Source organism: Lolium perenne, chromosome 3, assembly GCF_019359855.2.
Source record: "Lolium perenne isolate Kyuss_39 chromosome 3, Kyuss_2.0, whole genome shotgun sequence".
Classification (NCBI taxonomy): Eukaryota; Viridiplantae; Streptophyta; class Magnoliopsida; order Poales; family Poaceae; genus Lolium; species Lolium perenne.
Genome location: NC_067246.2, coordinates 93,909,186 through 93,931,693, shown reverse-complemented (window position 1 = coordinate 93,931,693; position 22,508 = coordinate 93,909,186). Strand labels below are relative to the sequence as shown.

At 43.5% G+C, this 22,508-nt stretch overlaps 3 protein-coding genes and 1 long non-coding RNA gene across 5 annotated transcripts; all 4 read right to left on the bottom strand.

Annotated features, from left to right (window-relative positions):
- Positions 1-1,213: 1,213 nt before the first annotated feature.
- On the bottom strand, positions 1,214-5,422 carry LOC127341903 (uncharacterized). 2 transcript variants are annotated; one of them, XR_011755106.1, is made up of 4 exons: positions 5,112-5,422; positions 3,935-5,045; positions 3,687-3,754; positions 1,214-3,598 (listed from the first exon to the last, which is right to left on the bottom strand). It is a non-coding gene; the product is annotated as an uncharacterized lncRNA (long non-coding RNA). The 2 variants fall into 2 exon arrangements; XR_011755105.1 differs by having other exon boundaries at positions 3,935-5,422.
- Positions 5,423-10,622: 5,200 nt separating this feature from the next.
- Positions 10,623-11,446, bottom strand: LOC127338288 (uncharacterized). The gene has a single exon (XM_051364471.2). The coding sequence runs from the start codon at positions 11,344-11,346 to the stop codon at positions 10,864-10,866; it is 483 nt and encodes a 160-aa protein (XP_051220431.1). The 5' UTR covers positions 11,347-11,446; the 3' UTR covers positions 10,623-10,863.
- Positions 11,447-13,083: 1,637 nt separating this feature from the next.
- Positions 13,084-16,770, bottom strand: LOC127341904 (probable F-box protein At3g61730). Its single transcript, XM_051367843.2, has 8 exons — positions 16,172-16,770; positions 14,590-14,822; positions 14,449-14,493; positions 14,173-14,340; positions 14,016-14,063; positions 13,748-13,918; positions 13,531-13,638; positions 13,084-13,423 (listed from the first exon to the last, which is right to left on the bottom strand). Exons 1-8 carry the CDS (start codon positions 16,675-16,677, stop codon positions 13,341-13,343), a joined length of 1,362 nt encoding a protein of 453 aa, XP_051223803.1. The 5' UTR covers positions 16,678-16,770; the 3' UTR covers positions 13,084-13,340.
- Positions 16,771-16,814: 44 nt separating this feature from the next.
- On the bottom strand, positions 16,815-20,329 carry LOC127341905 (uncharacterized). The gene is made up of 6 exons (XM_051367845.2): positions 20,164-20,329; positions 20,015-20,068; positions 19,285-19,358; positions 18,950-19,067; positions 18,766-18,824; positions 16,815-17,240 (listed from the first exon to the last, which is right to left on the bottom strand). The coding sequence occupies exons 1-6, from the start codon at positions 20,275-20,277 to the stop codon at positions 17,162-17,164; spliced, it is 498 nt and encodes a 165-aa protein (XP_051223805.1). The 5' UTR covers positions 20,278-20,329; the 3' UTR covers positions 16,815-17,161.
- Between the last annotated feature and the right edge of the window lie 2,179 nt (positions 20,330-22,508).

The following is a 22,508-nucleotide window of genomic DNA, read 5'->3' as shown; positions in this document are numbered from 1 at the left end:
AACCAACTCCCATAAAGTGTTATATGTTTTCTATTTCGATATAGATTGATGTACTATAGGTAAAGAGGTTCAATGACATTTCATTGTTCATTGCAATCATTTATTTTGGTATATTACTAGTACAAATGCCCGTGCATTGCCACGGATGTGATGCATAAATGTATCATCTGGCATTTTATTTTACAATTTAATCCATTTTCATCTCACACCTATTTATCCCAACCGTGTAACAACATGTCATATTTCTTCTCTATCCAAAATCAAGTTTTAAGAATGCTTTATTGCATGTCGGGAATGAATCAATATGTGTAGGACATTTTCTGTTATCTATACTCGCTCTTAAATCAATTGCTTGTCAGTTGTTAATTGATATATCATCTTTATTGAAAAAAATCAATAACACATAAATTATTACATGGACCAACAAATTGGTGCGAAAAAAATAAAGTCACCAATTGGCAAATTATAAATATGATAGACGCATTTATCAGGAGAAATGATACACGTTTGTAGTTCCTTTGAACTTGTTTAGCCTCCTAGAAGCGCATGATGCCTTTAGATGAGCTTAAAAACTCACTCATCAAAAGAAAAGGAGAAGAACCGTGCTACAGTGTGACTGCCGTAATGTAGTTATGGCGCGTGAACGCATCCAGGCCAGAACATCTTTCTTGTAGTCCACCCGTCTCTTCTGCAGCCTAGTGCCTCGCATTTTACTCCTCCACCGAAGGCACCTCACCACCTCACCTCCCATTATCTCTCTTGAGTTCTCCAACACTTAGCATAGCCAAAATCCACTTGCGTCGATCGATCTTTGTACCCCCGTTGTCACCTCCGGCAACGTCAAGTCCAAATTCCACTACACAACGATAATGTGTCCCTCAAAAGTTGTCAGGGTGCTCGTCGTCAACTCAAAAACCTACAGGGAGTAGGAAATTTGAAGATTGTATCCTAGTAAGTAGAATCATATCATACAATTGCTATTATAAATGAAATATCAAAAACAAAAAAGAAAGTTAAAATGAAAAATCAAATAAAAAAAGAAAAAAAACGGAGCCATGCCGGTAAGTGGAATCATGCTATGTGTCATGTCAACTTTTACTACAATCTATGATAAATGTAATGATGTAAAAGGTTTATTGATATATGATGATGTAAATGATTTATTTCTTGTATATATGGGAGCTCGTGTAGCAGACAAAGTTTTATTTCCATATTTGTTGAAACAAAAATAAAATGACACCACCTTGTAGTTTTATAAATAATACAAAGAGTCATTCAGTAATAATAGCAGACCGCAAGAAATAGTTTTGTTTTACAAATAGATACCATAATACATTTATAAACTGCCTTAAGGTGCTATAAGATCATGCACCAAAGTAACCATCTTCCCTAGCATCAAATTCAATATATCATAAAATCAAGATAGTGAGTTTCAGTACTGGAAACATGTGCCGTATTCCTCAATACATGGCTTAATTAAATACATTATTTGTTTGTCAACCCTTTATTTACATGCTTTCCTTGGCGTCCATGTATGTCTCTTGGTGGACCCATTCCGCATACCTCTTTTCTCCCTCTCTAAGGTCTCCTGTTTCAGTCTCTCCAATGCATTTTCCAGTACATTGCCTGTAGCATAGGAGAAAATGGCTTATCAGAATCGGTTACAACCAATCCGCAAAATCACTTTTTCTCGATGATTCTTTAAGGGATACAAATGATTTATCAAAAAAGTAGAACGAATGATGATCTTTTCATATTACAATGTGTGTTGGCCTATGCAAAAGACATACCACAAAAACCTGTAGCTTAGACAAATAATAAGCTTGCTGCTTGTCATTTTGCATCTTGGTCTCCAGGATGAATGCCATAATACCTTTCTTGACAAATTTGTAATGCCAAATATATACCTTTTAGATGAAAAAAATATATGTAGAAGACACGGTCTTCCCTATTTTAATCACAGTACACATACTTCAAAACCAACAAAACTGGAACATGTACTCAATGAAAGGTAGCGAAAACCGCAGTAGATGCCTAACTTTGTATGCTCAAGAAAAAAGGTGAAAGGACAAATGGATGTAAAGCAACTGAAGCAAGACCAGAATGAGTAGGTTTAGAAATTAGTGAATCAAAACAAAAACAAAAAAGCAAAAGGCGGCATACCTTCAAGTCATGATATATTTGAATACTCTACATATTGGGGCATAATTCATGTGACCCTAAACCAACCGGAAATCCCATCTCGGTTATTGATGATTCAAAACATCAATGAACCGGAAAACTTAAGCAAATCAGGACCAAATCAAGTACAATAATATTATACATGGATACTTAGCTACTTGATGTCGGGGTTCATTGGTAGTGTGCAGGATTTCTACAGCAATAGGTAGGTGAATATAAAAATGCGTGGCATTACATGGATACTTAAGGGATTGATATTGTGGCGCATTGATAGTGTTTAGACGTGCTAAATCAATAGGTAGAAGGATAAAATTTTACATGGTATTTTCGATGGCAGGTGCTAACATAATAGATACCTCGATGCAAACTGTCTACTTCATCAGTTTGAATACATAGGGGAAGCTAGCTGGCACAGATGTACATTTACTTCAAAAAATAAGGAAATTGTTTCTTAGAAGCTAATATGAAAGTGTAAGAGGAAACATAGCTTAAACACGGTAAAAGGTCAGACATCACTACTTATCATATATGCGACCAGTTATACTGCGGTTTATAGAAACATGATACAGGTCCACAGAAAGGAGAAAGAGTATGTGTAGCAAATCATCTTGAAGGCTTGTCAGCACTTAACGGTACACAATATTTATAGTATGTGCACATGGGCTACCATTTTCGTCTAGTGGAAGATTCATTTTTCCTATGACGTGATCTAGTTTGATTGTGTTTGTTTGGGAGCAGAATTAGGCACTCGTACTCGAACGGCACTGATTGTTGGTACTCTTAAATATATTTCTGCAAATATCACGTAGTTAAATGAACGCACTTTCCATACTTTTTTCACATGTTTTGAGTACGTAATGGACATGTGGTGTTATGTAGATACTGCTAGTACGTAGGGAAGAGGGTCCAAAGACATGGTCCTACCGTAAAATACACACTTGCATTTCATAAGGATAGGAGCTGCTTCTATTACAATTTAATCTCATTGTGCAACAACAGAACCTAAGAAAATTCTGAAGGTATGTGGCCATTATAATTTACTTTATTCTCTCATCCTCTGCTGAATACTATAAATAGCCAGAGAAATATTGTTAAGTAAATAATGAAGAATAATGAAGAAAATTTTAAAACTACTTTAACGAAAAGGGGGTTTCTGCAGGTCAAATGATAATATGGTCGTACACTATAAACTTGTGATGGTAACAGCATCACATGCCTAAAAGCCAAAAAGCTGAATGCATCACAAATGCAGTAGGAATACCGCTAGGCCCACAAATTTAAGGCGCATGTCCAGGGATCCATTTAACATCACAAATTCCAAATACAAGAAATGATACCAAATAAGCACCTTACTCAATGGTAACAGCAAAACGTCTGATGTTCTCATAGTGCACCACATGTTCCTTCCAGTAAGCCGCTGAAACAATTAGTTGTGCAATAATTGTGTTAGTCTGTTAGCATAAGGAAATTAACAAAACTAAGAATAATTAAGCACTCGGAATTACCAGCTTCAAATTGTAGCCATGTCATGGGGCAGCGCCTCTCTCCCCTAATTTAGCATCACCAGTAAACCCTGGAAATAATCCCCAAATCAAAAAAAAATCAATAGCTAGATAGAGCATGTAGCAGCTTGATTAAATAGTTATTGCGAAACAAAACATAGACACACATGATTACTTGTCTACTTTTTGTTCTTTAATTAACAGAACTAAAAACATTAATCGAACAGTACTCTCTTGAAAAAAGTGATTACCACAATTAGCATCCTTTCCAACTCCATGGTAGTAGAAAGAACAAATCATAAGTATTTTTTCAAGTACCCCAATTGTTGGACATACAACTCTTCAATATTTAGCAGGGGCCTAATCTACCTTGACAAACATAAAAGTAAGAACAAAGGATTTTGTACTTGTTAAAAGTAAGAACAAGCACGTAAAATGATGGACATACATCTACCCGTTCATGATGCCTGCCAGCGCAAGAAGGCATCAAAGAGAGAGACGAGAGAGATGTACCTGTGACAGTGCCAAGGTAGTGAGGAAGGAGTTCTCCATAGACGCATGTCTCATACCGGAATTTCATCAAGCAACTATCAGTCTTTTTGATTCTTGACTCGTTTTTCCTTGATCATGTTATTTTGTTATGCTTTTTTTCTGTCAGCTTTCACTTTCTCATTTGCTGATTTTGGTTTTGCACCAGAAGACCAGCGAAGTAGCACAAAATCATATTAGCAGACATACACATAAATATCTAATGATAAATTTCAATCTTGTCTGAAATAATAATAAATGATTGACATGTAAAGTTCCAAGAACATATCAACGATAGTATACTGAGCCTCAAGTTTTTTTTATGGAAATAGCATAAGCATCAATGTTTAGTCAGAGGAAGATAATTCTTACGTGCCTCCATGTCTGTAGCAAAATAAAATTGGACCAATGCCTTATATACTTAGATTGACTAAAGTAGTAATTACACCAAATGATTTCCATTGCTTGGAACAGCAATAGCTTTTTCCTCTCTCTTAATCATTGAGCCAATCTAAGACTCCAAGTACTACTTAAGTCATAAATTATAATTTTAATTTCAAGAATTACTTCAATTTGTGAGAAATATATCTAGCTAAGAACCGGAAGAAATTGGTTTCAACACGATCAGTCATATGAGTAGGAAAACAAATTAATTAGGAACATATCAAGAATTTACATGCTATCATCGACCAGCGGCGAGTGGCACCTAAGAGCTACTAATTAGTACGATGACCATGTAGATTTTGCACTCCAACAGGTGCATCCAGGGGATATCCCACGCATGAACTTTCTCATATCTCTTAGCCATCGACTTCACCAGGATAGTTGCTGCTCCTAGGAAGTGCATCGATTGATCAATAGGTGTTGGCCTGATTGGAAAAGGAACAACGCGTCACATACCTGAGATCAGCCATGTATAGTTGCGTCCCGGATCGTGCAAATTTGGGCTGTTGCCGCCGCGCCGCCGTGGTGCAGTATCACCAGCAGGATTATGTGTGACCCGATGCCCTGCCAGGTCCTAGGTATGCCGGTCAGTTGGGCGAGCTCATGTCGTGGTGGAGCTTGAGCACACGCGGGGCATGTGGAGGGGCGCCAGTCCAGCGAGCGGGCGAGCAGCGGCGGATACGTGGGAGTTGGCGCGGTTGAGCGGCGGCGCACGGTCAGGAAACGTCGTGGAAGAAAGCGGCGGCGGGGCCAAACCCTAGGAAGAACGAAAGGAGGGACGTTTCGTTTTCAGGGAAGGAGGCGACGTGGTGGTGCTACTGCAAGGAAACAGATGTGTTGGGCTTTGTTTGGCCCATTTCAACGCGAGCGAAGCGCGACGCAGTACGAGGAAAGCGGAGGACGTACGACGAAAGCGGACGACGTATGCGGGGGAGAACTACGAAACGTATTGTGATGGCAGAATAAGGAACCACTTTAGTCTTTTTAAGTAGTAGAGATTTCTACTGAGAGTGGGCTTATGATGTTTGTTCACCTTACGATCAAGGGAGAATTGTGGGATTGATTTTTTAGTTATAACAAACTAAGAGAAAACCAATGACTTGGTCTTGGTCCCGGTTCCGAGGCACCACATATATAAATGGACTAGGTTGCTCGTTTTGGGTTAACGACTTAACATGAGACACTCACCTAAAAGTCTAACTACCAATCATAAAGAGGTGTCCAAGGAACCAAAGACTGGCGACCACCGCCGACCACCATGAGGATAGTTCTGGCGGTGGCCCTCCTGCACCGCCGACCACCGCGAACTTGCAACCCATCTACCTCAACAACATGATGGGATACGCATTGCTTGCATCGTGCAGGCAAAGGAATTCTACAATTACTTGCAAGTCAATCTCTCAATCTCTCTCTTTGGTGCTAAGACATGATTGGTTGATATTAATGTATTCTGAAAGATGTTTATGATCTAGCAGTGTCCACCATGTAGTGTTGTTAATGTATTTGGCTATTGGCTTGGCTACATGGTATTGCTCACAAGTTTAGAGTTCTTATTAGGGTGGTAGGGCTTGTCATTGTTTAGCTTCTCTGGTTATGTAGAAATGGCAAGGTTTTAATGATAAAAGTTCTTCTCCCATGTAGCTTATCTATCGGTGCACCGGTTTGCTTCGTTCATGGTTGTTGTGGATAATCAAGACCTGTTTTCAGAGGTGCCTACACCGTTGGAGGACACATTAAGAAATATTTTTATCTAACATGGATGGTGGCGTGATTTACGGATTGGTTCTCCATCTCCGTAGGTGTTTTACGATTTGTTGATGATTACTTGTATTTCGCTTTTTTATTTTCGTTTTTTGATGGAATTGTTGTGGCAATGTGCATCCTAGTTATGCAAAGCGAGGGTGTAGTGATCAAACATATTGAGTAATAAAGCAATGTTTATTGAAAAAGAGTCTCTATTGCTATCTACAGAAGTATTTGTTGTATCCCACATTTCATAATAAAGGAAGGGGAGCTCATGGATTTTGCCATGATTTAGGGGTTTCCATGCAGAAAATCAGGTGTTTACCAGTTGAGGCGAGCAAAAAAAAGTACAAAATTATATTCGCATCTTTCAAAAGTTTTGAAATAATGTTTGGATGTGCAAAATCTCAATACAAAATTTGTTATATTCTGGAGTGCATAAAAATAATAAAATCTGACAAATATTATAGTTTTGAAATATGCATCATTCACCATATCCAGATTGACACTTTTATCAATCATATGTTACCTAGAGTATAAAGTATTCCACACTGAGACACTGCACATTTATAGTACGCGTCATTGGCTATATGCGAACTTTTTTAAAAAAAAATCTACTTTGAAATTAATTTTAAAATTTGAAATAAAGAGCTCGTTGCACCGCGGGGCCTCTATTAATGTTACTGGACTTTGAACGTACCTCCTCCGTTTCAAATTAGTTGTCACAACTTTAGTTAGATTTGGTCTACGTATATGTGTTTATTGACGCGTTTCAAACTTTCAATACGCAGGTTCGCTCAACTTAAAAAACGTTGCGACAACAAATTTGAAAGGGGTGAATTACTGTACTTGGTTTGGTCGATATACATATATTTGGCTTGGTTTGGTGCCCATGTTTGTGGAAGCCCGAAAATTGGCTACTTTTTCGTCGCGGTGACAGCCAGAGGAGCTCTTTGCGTGGAATGCTCTTGCTCCAAAATATCTCACTTTTTTTGAACAATCAATATCACATATATTCATAGTAATAAATAGTACATGGTAGAGATACACGAGCTGACTCCAACGATTACAAAATAAAGTCTAAACGATAGTAACAAATCTTTGATGTCTTCAAATTCTTTCTTCATCAACACAATCTTGTACTCTTCTGAAGGCAGCCAAAAATAGAGAACAAACCATAAACATGTAAAAACTGCAAGGATAATTCTCCTCACGGCAACAACGACAAAAGATCCAAAATCGATCTGACGAATCAAGATTTGAAGACTCATACCTAGAGAATTGTAATCTTTCAACACCACCATTAACGTCGGGAAGGAAATCTCGTCATCGAACGAAAGCTAGAAAATCACTTATTGACATCTCCATTAAAGGAAAACCAACAAAATACGACTACCAAAATTCTAACATAATCTAATGAAAAAACAACTTTTATTAAAAACTTCACGCATAGATCAAGTTCTTCACTCCTCCCAATGTTAGCAAAACCGACCGAAATAGGGAGCACCGATCTATGGAGGAGGCTGAAGTGGAGGCGAGAGGCGGCGTTTCAGTGCGTTAGTTTTCCGTATGGCAGGAAGCACCAAAATATCTCACTTGGATATGAAAATCAAGCGCAACCGAAACGGACGAGCAGGACACGTGTAGGAACAACCACCCTTCGCGCCACCCTCCATGAGACGGGCCAGCACATGTGCTAACTAACGCAGCATCAGAATCGATAGAAATCATTATCCCAAGGCCGATCCGGGGTTAGGAGCCCAAAATCCGACCAAACGCTCAAAACAAATCCAACATCCCTGCCACCGCCACCGCCGCCGCCCACCGGCGACGTGTAAATCTCGACCGATCGCGCGCAGGCGCAACCACCGCCGCCCGCCACAACGCAACAAGGAGGATCGATCGCACGTACCACACCAGCATCCAAACCGATACCCTCTCGTTTGATCTGGCACCATGATTCTGCTGTGCGCGAGCTGCCGATCGGTGCGAGAGGCAGGGGTCGTCGTCTCCGGAGAACACGAGTCCGTCCCCAAGATCACGCGATCGAGATCGGGGACAAAAACAATGCATTACGTGTGAGACAGGGACGCGACTAGCGGCGAAGCTGCAGGCACATGAGTCGCCGCCTCGCCGGCCGAATCGTTTCAAGCTTAATCTAATCCGAGTTAAGTATGCAAATCCGTATTTACTAGTAGTTCTTCATGCAGCGGCACTCAACCACCGTCGGGTTTCCCGGCTGTCCTCTTGTGCTCGATCAGCCTCCGTGGTTCATGAATCCCGGCCGGTGTTGTTTACAGTTTACTCGGGATGAGTCGACTTGGATACTCAATGGAGCAATCCTAATGATTAGAAGGTCGGCCTCCATTATCGTGGTGGCAGTAAGAAGAAATTGGTTCGGTGGGTATTATATGCCCCTGGCCTTTCAAATAAGCAATTTGCACTGTTTTATATCCATATAAAAAAGCAAATTGCACTATTATAGTAGTAACTAACCAGTTTGTTTGTTTCTTCTACCAACGAATCATTGATGTTACTCCCTCCGTCTCACGAAACTTGTCTGAAATTTGTCAAAATTTGGATGTATCTAGATGCTATTTAGTGTCTAGATACATCCGAATTTTGATAAACCTCAAGACAACTTTCATGGGATAGAGGGAGTACATTAGATCGAAGAGGCGAAAAATGCCTAACTAGAAAATCTGACAAAATCTAAAATAACATCCGATCGCCATGAAGTCATCGTCTCTACCTTCGACCATTGCATCTCAATTATCATTTCTCAATGTCTATCACGCACCATGTAGAGAATTCGTAGAAGACCATGCATGCCACGAGGTTTACTAACCTCGAAGGTTTTGAATTGCCACGGTTTTAGGTCATCGAACTTATCGTGACCAGGCCGAGACACACTCATTGTAAGGAAAGTTAACGAATTGTTGTTTCATCATCGAACAGTTAAATCGGAAGGTCATGATAACGATAGGATGAAACAGAAGAAACAATACACCATTGCCTCCTCGGCATCTTCTATTAAGGCAATGCCAGAGCGGGGATGGAGACAAGAAACAATTACTCCACACGCCACTACCAAAACAGCATGTCATAAGAAAACTAACACAAAAAGGACCAAATTAGTATATCATGCAGAAACATTTAGAGTTTCTCCCACCTCGGCATAGATAGTGGGGGACGTTGGCGCGTAGCGGCTAGGGTTTGCTTATCATAGATGGAATACCACCCTTGAAGTGTACTAATCAATAGACTTACCTAAATAACAAGATTTTTGTATAAGTAACACTATCCGGCCATCTTTTCTCCAACGCGTAACTAAATGAGTGCAACACTCTATGGCATGATTCACATGGTGACGCCATGTCCCTCTGTCGGCATCAACAACACCATGGCAAGCACCAGTACCAGGTCCGACGGTGAAGAGCCAGTGGCACAACGGGACCAAGCTCCGCATGCTTGCTCTTCCCGAAAAATAAACATCGAAACAATTGTTGGATGTACGTATGTAACTTAAATGTATTTTGGCTGATGCCTGACACATAAAAACCCATGAGATTTTGCACCGAAATGTGTGATCCAGCTTCATTTTTGCTGAATTTTTCTCAAGCTAAAAACACAAAACGTGGGAAATATCTCTCAAATAAACAACATTTTGGCGAGGCGACCGCCGTCCACCACCACTCAACCACAACACTACCGCGAGCCAGCGCCCTTGTTTATTTGCAATTTGGAAGAAAAGGATTGGTTTTCTATGTACCCGACTCAGTCATCCAAACCCACTACGTAGCGCCTAGCTAGCAAGAGAACACAACCACTGCACATGGGCGCCCGCCAATCAAGCTATCCCCAATCAGCTGCACGACTGCACGAGTTACGTTCCAAAAGACAAATCACGGCCGCTGCATTATTGATCTTCCATATCGTAACCAACAAATCATCCATCTTCGCCAGCAGCTTCCTTCTTTTGAGCATAATGCCGGCGCTTCATATAAGTCTGAAGAAACTGTGCGATGTGTAGCACACCAAGTATCTGAATTAAGCTTGAAATATCCTGACGCAATTATAATGTTTTCAGTACGTAGCAAATTCAGTGCTTCCTGACAGAAAAGGCAAAGTTACCTAGTTTTCCATACTATATAAATGAGGTTGAATAACATCCTACAAACATCTATATGCACGAATGATCACCGATGAAGAGGACGAAAACCTGTTCCATTTCTCTCTCTCAGCGATCGCGATGAACAACAGGGAGAGCAGAAGAGAAGCTTCATAAACGGGAAGCTGCTATATACACACACCAGCACCGATCATGGAAGATGCATGGGAGGGGGGAGCTAGCATTGTCGTCGGCTCGCCTCTCAACCCAGCGACAGTACTCACACGTTCCTACAGTCCTATACATACATACGTGACATGACCAGAGGCGTACAGCATCGATCCATCATCCTTCCTACGACGACTCCTCGGGGATGCTCGCCAGCGCGGGGCGCCACCCGGCACTGGCGGCGGCGCGGCGGGCCTCCATCCTCTTGATCTCGGCCACGATCTGCGCCGCGTTCTTCTGTCCGCCGACGGTCAGCGACAGCAGCCGCGCCGCCTCCTCCTTGCTCAGGAGCACCTTCACCCTCACCACGCCCTTCCTGTGGCCGCCACCGCGAGCCGCCGCCGCAGCCGCTTGTCTCGGGGAAGCCTTGGCGTAGCTGGCCTTGCAGACGCTCTTCGCTCCCGCTCCTCCTACCTCCGCTTCCGGCGGGGACTTGCCGATGACAGTCTTGGACGTGGGCGCCGCCCTGTCGCCGCACGGCGTCTTCTTCATCCTGTGGAGGGCCTTCGTGAGAAGGTTGAGCGAGTACATCCTCCGGTTGGGCTTCGTCGCCGGCAGCAGAGCCTTGGTGCCCTGGTCGACCAAGCACGACGGCATGGCGTTACCCATTTTCTCTGTGTTTCGGTGTCTATGCTTTGCCTGGTGCTGGCCTGTGGTTGAGCTTTGGGTATGTTTCAATGATGGGCGAGCAGAGCTAGGGGAGAGAGAGAGGGCTAGATGAGCAGTGCTAATGCTCACGGTGGTGACAACCATGGCGCTTATATAACGCCACAGGGAACAGGGACAAGGGTTGGAAGCTTGCTTAGAATATTGCGAGGAGTAGGTTGCACTGCCCAATGGAGCGCTTACAATACTTGCTTGCATAGAGGCTGAGAGGTCAAAATGGGCTTTGACAGTTAGCACTTGTCCACGGCAAACTGACACAGACTAATCAGATTAAAAGCAAGTCGGCGTATACTGAATGCAAACCAGCTTGGCTAACATCGCCAAAACAAATTTGTATAGCAAGCACTTCAGCAAAGTGGGGGTGTGCATGGAACTTTCTGTGCAGTGACATGAGCAGACGGTCCGTGGATGGCTACGTTCCTACGGGAAAGCAGGAGAAAAAGGGAGCTGCAAAGGCAAAGGGGAAAAATACAGTTTATCAAGACCAGGATAATTGTTTTGTACTTGTGCTTGGAGCAGGCCATCCATTGCATTCCGTGCAGGATCCCAACTAGTCCAAAGGAGGAGGAGGAGACACCGGATTGGATTATAGGCTGTCCAGTCGCGGAACAAGTTGATCGCAACTGCTCTGCTAAGGCCGGCTGCTAAGCTCCAGGCGTATGCAGACAGAGGTGGGTGCTATTGCGAATTTGCCTAACCACGAGGTGAGCAGTAAGCGGAAATGTGTGCAGCCTTTCAGGCTTTAAGGCTCCTTAGTAACATCCTTGGCCATTGGCAAAGAGGAGAAAGGAAGCTGAGTTGGTGAGACAGTAGTCTGCAGCTGCAATCTCAGAACTGATAAGCCCGCTGACGGCCCAGATGGAGACGGTAGTCTGCAGCTGCGATTTCAGAACTTGAAGCTCAACACAACCACCAGCTTAAAGCTCCACCGACCACTGTGCACGAGTGGTGCAGTATGACAATTCTGTTGTGTGGTTTTAACCAATAGACGCACTGCACCTCCTTCAGGTTGCCGGATAGAGACAGTGTGTTCTAGGGAGTAGCTGTGGTGTGTTCTGCATTGCACGGTCGTGTATCAAAGCAACTCCATCCAAGGAGTGACCTCTGCAGAAGAGAAATCTATGTCTAATGGGAACTGAATTTTGCAAACAAAAGTAGTGGTCTCTAAGGTAGAATAGGAAGCCAGCGGATTGACAGCAACAACAGCCAGTACTGACTCCATCTTGCATCTCAGATACAGTAGCTATTTATTACTGCATCCTGCAACTAAAAGCCAACCAAGCAATGACATCTACAGATGTTCCACTTAGCACATCAGCTTCACACTATTATGCAGAATAGAAATCACAAGGAATCCCATACATGGCCTATTAGGTGCTACATTTTCCAATAAAAAACAGTAAGTGGACAAAATACATAAGCAGCAGAGTATTCCTTTCCAATTTTCTTCCGGCTCGTGTCAGGCTTGATCTGATAGTGCATGGAAAAGCTAGACCGAACTAGCATCTGAAGTTCATCACCAGTGCCGGTGTTACCTATGCCTGAAGAACTCAAATGGACAAATGGTATGTAATAGTCTGTTGTGAACACGATAGATAGAGAAGCAGTTAACCAAGCAACAAGCCCAGTGTAGGCACAACGGTAAGCTGGAAGAATCCACGGGATTGCTATATATATATATGATCCAAAGATTCATAAATTCTTACATTAAACATTGCTCGATAAAACAAACAACAGAGAACCTGCTCTATTTGTGCAATTTCCTATTCTCGTTTTCTGAAGTGTAGTGTAGAGGCCAATTTACCTACTCTACTGTACTTGCGTTCCCCCCTCTGTGACTATCCCTGTCAGCATATCACCGCAAACTAGCTACGCATTAACAGATTCCACAATGCAGCATCAAAGGAACCCAGCCATAAAACAAACCAAGCACAGAATCACAGGAGCTGCTGTGTGATCCTGACAGACACGATCTCCCCGTCCTTCGAGTACCGCATCGCCTTGAACTTGGACAGCAAGCCTGTCATGAGAGACGCATGACATAGCAGAAATGCATGTCAGAACTATACTAGACTCCAGACAGATGAATCCTTGCATCAGCTGTGTTCTTGCCAGAACTAGACATACCATGGTTGGGTTTGAGGTTGCTGTTCATGGCGACAGCGATGGGGGTGAAGCGTGCCCTGGGCAGCAGGTTGGAGCGTTCCCGGATCCAAGACTTGGCATTGAGAATGTCTGCACAAACGATGTCACAGTGAGCGTCAGTGTCATCCTCATATCAGGCAATCATGTATAACTGAATTAATAAAGTGCTGGAACGGTTTTGAATGGTTCAGGAACGAACTGCCGATGTGCGGGGTATGGATCTGGTCGCAGTTGAAGATGGCAGCGCCGGCATTATCCAGCGGCCCATCGCTGAAATGATTGCCAAGGTCCTCATACTCCCAGGTCCCATCCTTGAACTTCTTCTCCAGGTACAGCTCGCAGTGCCGGGCTTCCAGAACCTGCATCGTTCCTGTACCACAAGTTGTTCGGACACTAACTAAATTCAGTAACCAGCACCACAATGGCAGGACCAAGAACAACAACAACAACCTCCAGGCTAGCATCACCTTTGCACTTTTTGAAGTTGCACACAGGGCATCGCACCATGTGCATGTCTGCAGCATTCAAGAAGACCAAAGAACAATGAGCCATGAAAAACAGTTCAGCAATACCAGTAAGCTCCAGGAACAGGCAAGAAGAAGGGCACGGGATGTGTGCACGTACCAGCGATCCAGATGCCAGGTCGGACGTTGGTGAGCAAGCAGGCCCCAGTCAGACTGATGGAGAACCGTGGGTTCTCATCAGCCGGCGGCATCCCTCGTGGCAGCGCCAGCGTCGCCGTCAGCAGCATCCTCGACGTGTCCATCAGGAATCCGCCAATGCGAAACCACTCTGCAGCACACCAAGCGTCAGGTATATAAATCGATGCAGGAGTAAACGGCAATGTCACAAGAAACAGGCTGGGCAAGAATTTCTGGGACATTGCTGCGCAGTGCTTACCGATGTGCTTCTTGGGCTGGCGAAAGCAGTACGCGTGGGTGTTGTCTGCAAGGAACAGGGGAAGAGAGGAGCACAAGTGTCAGTAAGTGGGAATGGTGTCAGTGGAGGAAGGGAGGAGAACACCAAAGGCTTGGTGCTTACTGAAGGCGTTGACGTAGAGAAGGCGCCACGAGCGGTGGAACGGGCGGGGAATGAGGAGCTTGAGGATCCTGGCATCGTCAGTGCGGAGGGAGAGGTCACGGAAGAAGGCGTAGCACCAGATCGAGTCTTCGCCGAAGAGGAGATGGCGGAACCAGTGGCAGGTAGCGGCGAGGTGCACCAGGTCGGCGCCGTGCAGGTACTTGGCCACCTCCGTCCACATGTCCGGCTCATACCTGCACCAATAACAGAATAATAGTCTTCAGATTTCAAACCTCGAAGCAGAATTCCCTGCTCAGACTAAAGCATACAAATGCCGATCAGAAACAATGCTGCACAAGGTAGCAGAACAGGTAGACAACAACGAAATCCTGAATTAGAACGCTACCCGAATCCCAGTAGTACTATATCAAATATATAGAATCTCTAGACGTTTGAACTCGCTGAAGCATCAGAATCACAAGTAATTCAAAGCAAATTGCAGGCATTAGCTATTGGTTAACAAACACTTGGCTCCAGAGAATTTGAATTCAAACAAAATGTCACAGCAGCTCACCCAATCCAGCCACCTAAACTGAGGTTACAAACAGCAATGCAGGACACCTTGGACCAAGTCGGACTCCTGTTGCTTCGAACCCACTAACACTAACAGAGCCGAACCCGAATCACTTCAAAACACACGCAGATCATATGGGCAGCGATTCTGCATTTCTAATTGGAAACGCTAAGCCAGAATTTCGATGGAGTGAGAGTCACATCCAGCGCACCAAAATCCGAAATAATCACCAGGCTTCAATCTACCGCATGCAGAGGATCCAAACAGTATCACCAACTGGAGACTGGCCCAGTTGCGATCGCTTCAACACCAAGCCCCATTGAAGCAAAACAAGACACGGATACGTTTGTAATTGGAAACGCGAAGCCAGAACTTCGAGCAGATGTGCGCATCAGTTCCTAAACAATCGCAACAAAATTCGAAATAATCCCCATGCCTCGATCTAACGCACGCAGAGGATTCAAACAGCAACACCAACTGGACACTGGGTTCACTTGCGAATTGCGATCGCTTCAACACCAAGCTCGATTCACGGAAGAAAACACCAAACAACTCCAACACGCAAAACAAGACACAGATAAGCAACTCAGTAGGCGAAATTGCAAGGTGATCGCACCGATTCATCAAACATCTCACAGATGTTCAGAACAGTTCGCTTCCTCCGACGCACCACGTTCCAGAGCTACACACGCCTTCAGCAGAGGATTCAAACTACGAACTCGGATCGATTCACGGCAGAAAAACTCAAGCCACTCCAACACGCAGAACAAGGCACAGACTACGCAACTCAGTAGGCGAAATCGCAAGGCGATTCGCGACGATTCATCAAACACCACACAAATGTTCAGACCAGTTCGCTCCCTCCGACACACCACGTTCCCGAACTACACACGCCTTCAACAGGGGGATTCAAACTACGAACTCGAGTCGATTCGAAGTGCAGTCCAACAAATCCAGCACCAGCAGCACGGAAAACTCAAATCCACGGAACGGAGACACACGAGAGCGAGGAAGGCCCGAAGCGCGTACCAGTTGAAGGGGACGCGAGAGCGTGGGATGAAGGAGGCGCGCGCCAGCGGCGCCGCCAGCCGGCAGCACCTCGTGGGCTGGAGCCCGACGACGGGGCTCCCGATGTAGTAGCTCCCGCACAGCCTGGCCCTCTTGCTCGGCGCCGGGTCCTCCGCCGCCGCCGCGGGCCGCTTCCTGGGCGGCGTGGGCGGGGGCGACGAGACGAAGTCCGGGTCGAGCAGCCGCGGCCGCGGGCGCTTCCTCAGCTCCATCATCCCGCTCTCTCTCGGCGGCTGCTGCTCTGGTGGTGGTGGTGGGCGCAGAAGAGAGATGGCCTTGCCCATGTACTGGGTGAGGTGCCGTGTGCGGGCGAAGCAGGGACGCATATGTAGGCGACACGGGTTTCGAAATTTGAAATGGTTGGAGGAACTGAAGCACGGTGCTGCAAGGGTAGTTTGGGTATTATTACTCCAGAGTCCACGTGTCACCGCTGGCTCACTGGAATGTGGGGCTGCCGCGGCCTCCATTCTGGTGGTCCCACATGCCAGTGGTGGCCGTGAAAGCTGTGCACACCTGTGCTGCTCTGTGTGTTCTAGAATTGGCTTGCACGCTCGAACAGAGAGTATTTTTCTTCTGCAAGACAGGAATGAAAAAGTGCAGGATCAATAACTGTAGAAAAATGACTAGAACTTTTGGGGTGTACAGAAATAACAAGTTTACACATAATTTGATTTAGCTGAGTTTTGCAGCAACAAATTTACAAAGAACCTTCCGAAAAACAAATTTACACATAATCTGTGGTATAAAGAAAAAAATGGAATCAAGGTTTCAGGAGCTGTGAGCTGCACAAATGAAGTGTCTCGCATAGCATTTATACAGATTGATACATCCATCATTCGTCAACAAAAGGGAAATGGGTGACACACTTTCACTGCAGGGGCGGTGGAGATGGACCGATCTCTGATTTCAGGTGCTCAGCCATGTTGAGAATGACCAGTGTCCAGTGTAAGATCATAGTTCAGTGTCGCAGAGCTTCACCATCAGGTCGGAAACGATTCTTCGAGCGAAGGGGATGTAGCTCAAGCTATACCTGAGGTGGAAAAGGAAGGGGAGCATTTTAGCATGGTCACATAATTCTGCCTTCTTTTCTTTAAACTAGATAATTCTTCCAGTTGACTGAAAGGGGAAAGAGCAGAAAACTGAGATAGTGCAATCAGCAGTGTTTCCTGGATTGGAGATATTACAGTGTTCAAATAACCTGCATCTAGTTTCACCACATGCTATATACACTATCTGAAATTCTGACACTGAATGTTTTAAAGTGAATATCCAAGTTTGCATGGTCCCCAATTAAGTTCTATGTTCAAATATAACATTGCATCCTATTTTTCTTCGCTGCAAACTGAGATACAATGTCCTAATGTACACCCTGCTGCTGAACCTTGATTGCAAGAAGAAACAGTTCCTGACAGCGTCCATCTCCTCCATCATGCTCTGCACCTCCCATGGCCCCAGGGCAGCGCCAGCAAGGAAAACGCCACGCTATCATACAGGCAAGTTTAGCTTGTAACTTTAGTTCTATGTTTGCTTCAGGATCCTTGCACCATTACCCTTATTAGTTCTTACTCTCATTGCAAGATTTTGGCTATTGGCTGCACACTCTTGGCTGCCACCTGTATACTATTGTGCACAGCAATTTCCAAAGCCTTAAGGAAATAATAGTCGGGCATTGCTTCTCCAGCTTTGCACATGCCACTTTAGACAGACGAAGCTGCTCTGTGGAACCATTTTGGTCGGGATGATGCTATGACCACTCATGGTTACCGGCTAATAATCTAGCATCACTACTTGACAGCTTTTCTAGGCATGTACACTTTACAGTTATGTACTTCTATATCAAAAAGACATAAAAGTTAAGCCCCCTGTATAACGGGGTGCATTAAAGGACTGGGTGAATTGCATATTATCCACTAGTGTATCTGCGCTCCCACCAAGTTAGAGGTGGTGCTCTATTTAGTATTCCAGGTATTGCTTCTTCGACAATTTGACATGGCTGGAACTGAACGTGCTACACATATACAATAACTTAATAACTCGGCAAATGGATACATAAAACAAGCAACACTCAGGAAAACATGAAATTGATTCAAATGTAAGGGGACGTAACAATTATCTATTATCTTGATAGTATAAGCCAATCTCAGTTCTCAGTTTGCTAATGGTCCTCTATGAACACATTCAGTACATGATAGCACTCAAGGATCCAGTGACTGCAGATAATTAACTGGGTTCATTTAATATTCTTACAATTCAGAAAACACAGAAAAGTAAATGAAAAAAATATTGGCAGGTATTGGGATTATCCTAGTGCATGCAGCAGAGTAACATTCTAGACATTGCCTCACTTAGCACAGTAATAAGTACATAATACAAGTTTCATTTACTTTTTCTATATGCAAAACAAGCAAGTATGTCTAGTCGTTTATTTCCCTGTTTAATTGCATATTAAATTAAGGTGATTGCGACTTTGTGGTGTATGTATTATAAATTGATAGTTTATAATGATTAACAAGTCAGTAAGTCACTAAAGACTATTTGCAGGAAAGCCAACTTACCAAAAGAGGGCGCAGATCTCGCATATGATTGCAATCAATGTTAGCAACTTGTCATGAATCTGCACACAAACCACAATCACAATGCATGGTTATCCGTCAGGCTTGGACAGTTCTCCATTCAAGTAGTTAATTGACACACAGGAATAAGGCCATAAATGAACAAAGAGAGATAGAGATTACTAACCAAAAGAGCAAAAATTAGAGCAAAAACAACACATCCACCATAAATAGCTGTAGCATAAACGCGAACTGGGTCAAACATCATCCTCAGTTGTTTATTCAGCCCCATTACAAAGACTGTGCTGCCAAACAAAGTATGAAATCAACATATTGCAAATATCCAAGAAAGGAAGTTAGTAGAGCTAATACAATATCTGAACAAATGTATCAACTTGGCATTCGATAGGGGCATATGATTCACACTTGAAAGTCTGGCTACGCTTGTATAAATAGAAACACATATTTATCAAAGAGTAGAAATCAAAACGTAAGAAACATAGTGAAAATCTGGGTACTCACCTGCCAACTGCCATAATGTTTCCAAATGTAAACATGATGGCGAATTTGATAGGTCTGACGAAAACAATAAGCGACTGCACGAAAGAAAAAAATTAAAGTAAGCAATGCATTGCACGAAGAATTTACAGCCAAACATGTTTGATTTACTACAATTAACTTCTGTTCAATAGTTCAGAATTAACATCAAGTTGTAATAAAAGTTCAAAGCCTAATGATAGAATTTCTTCACTCTAATGGAATTAGGTCGATTAACAGTTGTCTCGGTTAGGTTCTCCAAGATCGAACCAGAAAAAAAAAACAGATAAGCCTGCCATTTAAAACCTTAACTGCAACTATGAGAGGGCAAAACATCAGGTCTCCAGCACCGACAGAAATAAATGTGATGTATGCTCTTACTGCGAAATCACTGTGTCGGCCTGTCGGGTAACCTAAAGTTCTTAATGCTGAAATGGCTATACTCGTGAGATATGACACAGTACTTCAGGCTTTAGTTTTGCTAAGCCTAAATGTCAAATGACATATCTGATATTTGGAAGCAATAGGATCAGGCATTGCTGAAAATAACATTGTAAGAATAACTCTTAACGATGGTCCTTAATAATCCCTCGATGTATATGATCCAATACTCCAATTACTCAAAATATCGTCAGGGTGGCCAACATGGCTAATTATTCACCTGCGGTCAACTAGCAACTACAGCAAGAACTGTACGGAAATTACAGCCACGTACCAGCATCATGAGGACGAGTCCAGTAGCGAGGCACGCGGCAAAGTAGTAGAGCCGCTGAACAAGGCAAAACAAACAGAAACATGTCAGATCGACGCGGACCAAGAAAGAGCTGATGCGTTCGAGGGTTCTGGGAAGGGGGCATGTCCGACCTGGAGAGGGGACAGGGAGCAGAGGTCTTCAGTGTCACCGAGAAGGTCATCCTCTTGCCCCTCCTCGTCGTCGCCGCCGGCGAGCGAGCGGTGGAGGCGGGTGAGGGCGTCCATTATTGCTTCGATCGGTTTCTCTGTTTCACTTTGGGGATCGATTGCAATCGAGTTGGGAGGAACAGGACTGGTCACGTGACACCCTGACCGTCCGTTTTGGCTCCTCAGAGATCTGACGGCTTAGAAAATGTTTCTACGGTGATGCAGAAACTGAAGGTCGTGGTGGGGACTCCTGGCTTGAACATTTCGAGCAGATCACACCATTACACCAAGTCACCAAACACTACTATGCGTGTCTAGCTTCTCCTAAAAACCAAGCACATAAAAGTATTTCTGAAAGTATCTCGAGCACTATACCTTTAAACAGGCGGAAACTCCATTCGGAGCTACATGGAGGTTGTCCTTTTTCAAAATTCAGAAACAACGTTTTAAACCTCTAAAAGAAATTCTAGACGTAGTCAATCATGTATAGTACGAATATGCGAGATCTCAACTCAAATTGCCTTGTATTTTAGGTTACACAAAAATAACAAAATCTGGTATTTTTAGAGGTTTCAAATTTTGCAATGTTCACTAACTGAGATTCACAATCTTTTTTTTCAATTTTTAAAGCCCGGAACACAAATTATTTCTCATTGGTTTTTTTCCACACATTTAGAATGCATGAATTTATACATATAGGATTGTTTCTGAAAATTCTAAAACTTTGAAACTAGAAAAGGAAAAGGTCTTCATATAGCTCGGGCTCCTTAAAATAGACCCCTATTGTTTTTAAGGGCGGTCGCACCTAAGTCCTTAAAACCAGTGTTCAACTTTAGCAATGGTTCCTAAAAAAATTCTCAAACATTTTAAAATGCACTTTATGTGTATCTAAATTTCAGCACCACAATCCAATGCATAGATTTAACCATATCCAAATTCACAATACCGAATGAAGCTAGTAGAAAATGATACTCAAACATAAAACATGTATCATCCAGCATAAATACTCCAAAGTTGGAGATACGACAAGTCAATTATCCACCATTGTTGTATCTACCGCAAACCTCATCCCCAAAGTTGGAGCTACCACCATCACCGAACTCACATGCAAAGTTGGAACCTGCGAGCCTCACCTCTAAATCCACCAAAGAGTGAAGTTATATTTGTAGTCACAATTCACTCCCTCGTCGCGAAGATAGGTACCATCATATCTTGCTCCAAAGTGTTGGCATTGGATAACAATAACTTTTGGTCTTGCTCCACATCAATTTGTGATCCGGTAAATGATAACGTTTATGCAATGTCTCCTCCATCTCTCGTATTTGAGCTTCTTTTGCCTAAGCCGCTGAAACTCAGTCAATGCCTCCTTATAAGGTCCAACCTCACCTCCATTATTCATCTTGTTCTTCGGTTGATTCATGCATATTGGTCTCTTCATTGGTTGTGCTGAGTCGGCAGTTGGACCCTTGGTACAATCATCATCTTCTAATTCTTTAGGAGATAGATTCAATGATGTTTTACATCAATCGTGGCATCTTCAATGCTAAAAGTTCTTGGAACTTCTAAGAATTCTTCACTTCCACTGTGAAAAATTGATAAACTTTGTTTTTTGTCTCGCTAGAAGCATAAAATGTGTGTCCTTCTTTAAGATGCACGAGAGAATAACGGGCAAATTTATCTTAGTTGAAGCACAAGATAATTCAGCCAAGAACAATCCGACGTAGAAAAAGGGTATCAACAAGGACTTAACCCACAAGGAGAAGCAGTAGGTTTTTGACAGAACTAATGCACCTTCCATGCTCATATGGCTACAACAAATGGTGTGTCCTCTTGAAGATCTGATATTGAAAGGATCATGTGCCGCTCCTATAGGGGGGGTGATACGTCCAAAACGTATCTACTTTCCCGAACACTTTTGCTATTGTTTTACCTCTAATTTGTGTATTTTGGATACAACTAACACGGACTAACGCTGTTTTCAGCAGAATTGCTCTGGTGTCTCGTTTTTGTGCAGAAATTCAACTTTCAGGAAAATCCCCGGAATTTATGTCGAAGGTCTTATTTTTCCAGAAGATTTACGGAGCCAGAAGGGCAAGCCTGGTGGAGGCCCGAGGCCCCCACACACTAGGCCGGCGCGGCCCAGGAGGGGGGCGCGCCGCCCTACTGTGTGGCCGCCTCGGCGAGCCTCTGACGCCCCCCTCTGGACTACTTAAGGGTTTCGATCTAAAAACGCGAGAGGGGAAGTCGAAGTTGCCAGAAACCATCCAGTACGCCGTCACCGTCGCGAAACTCCGTCTCGGGACCAGAAA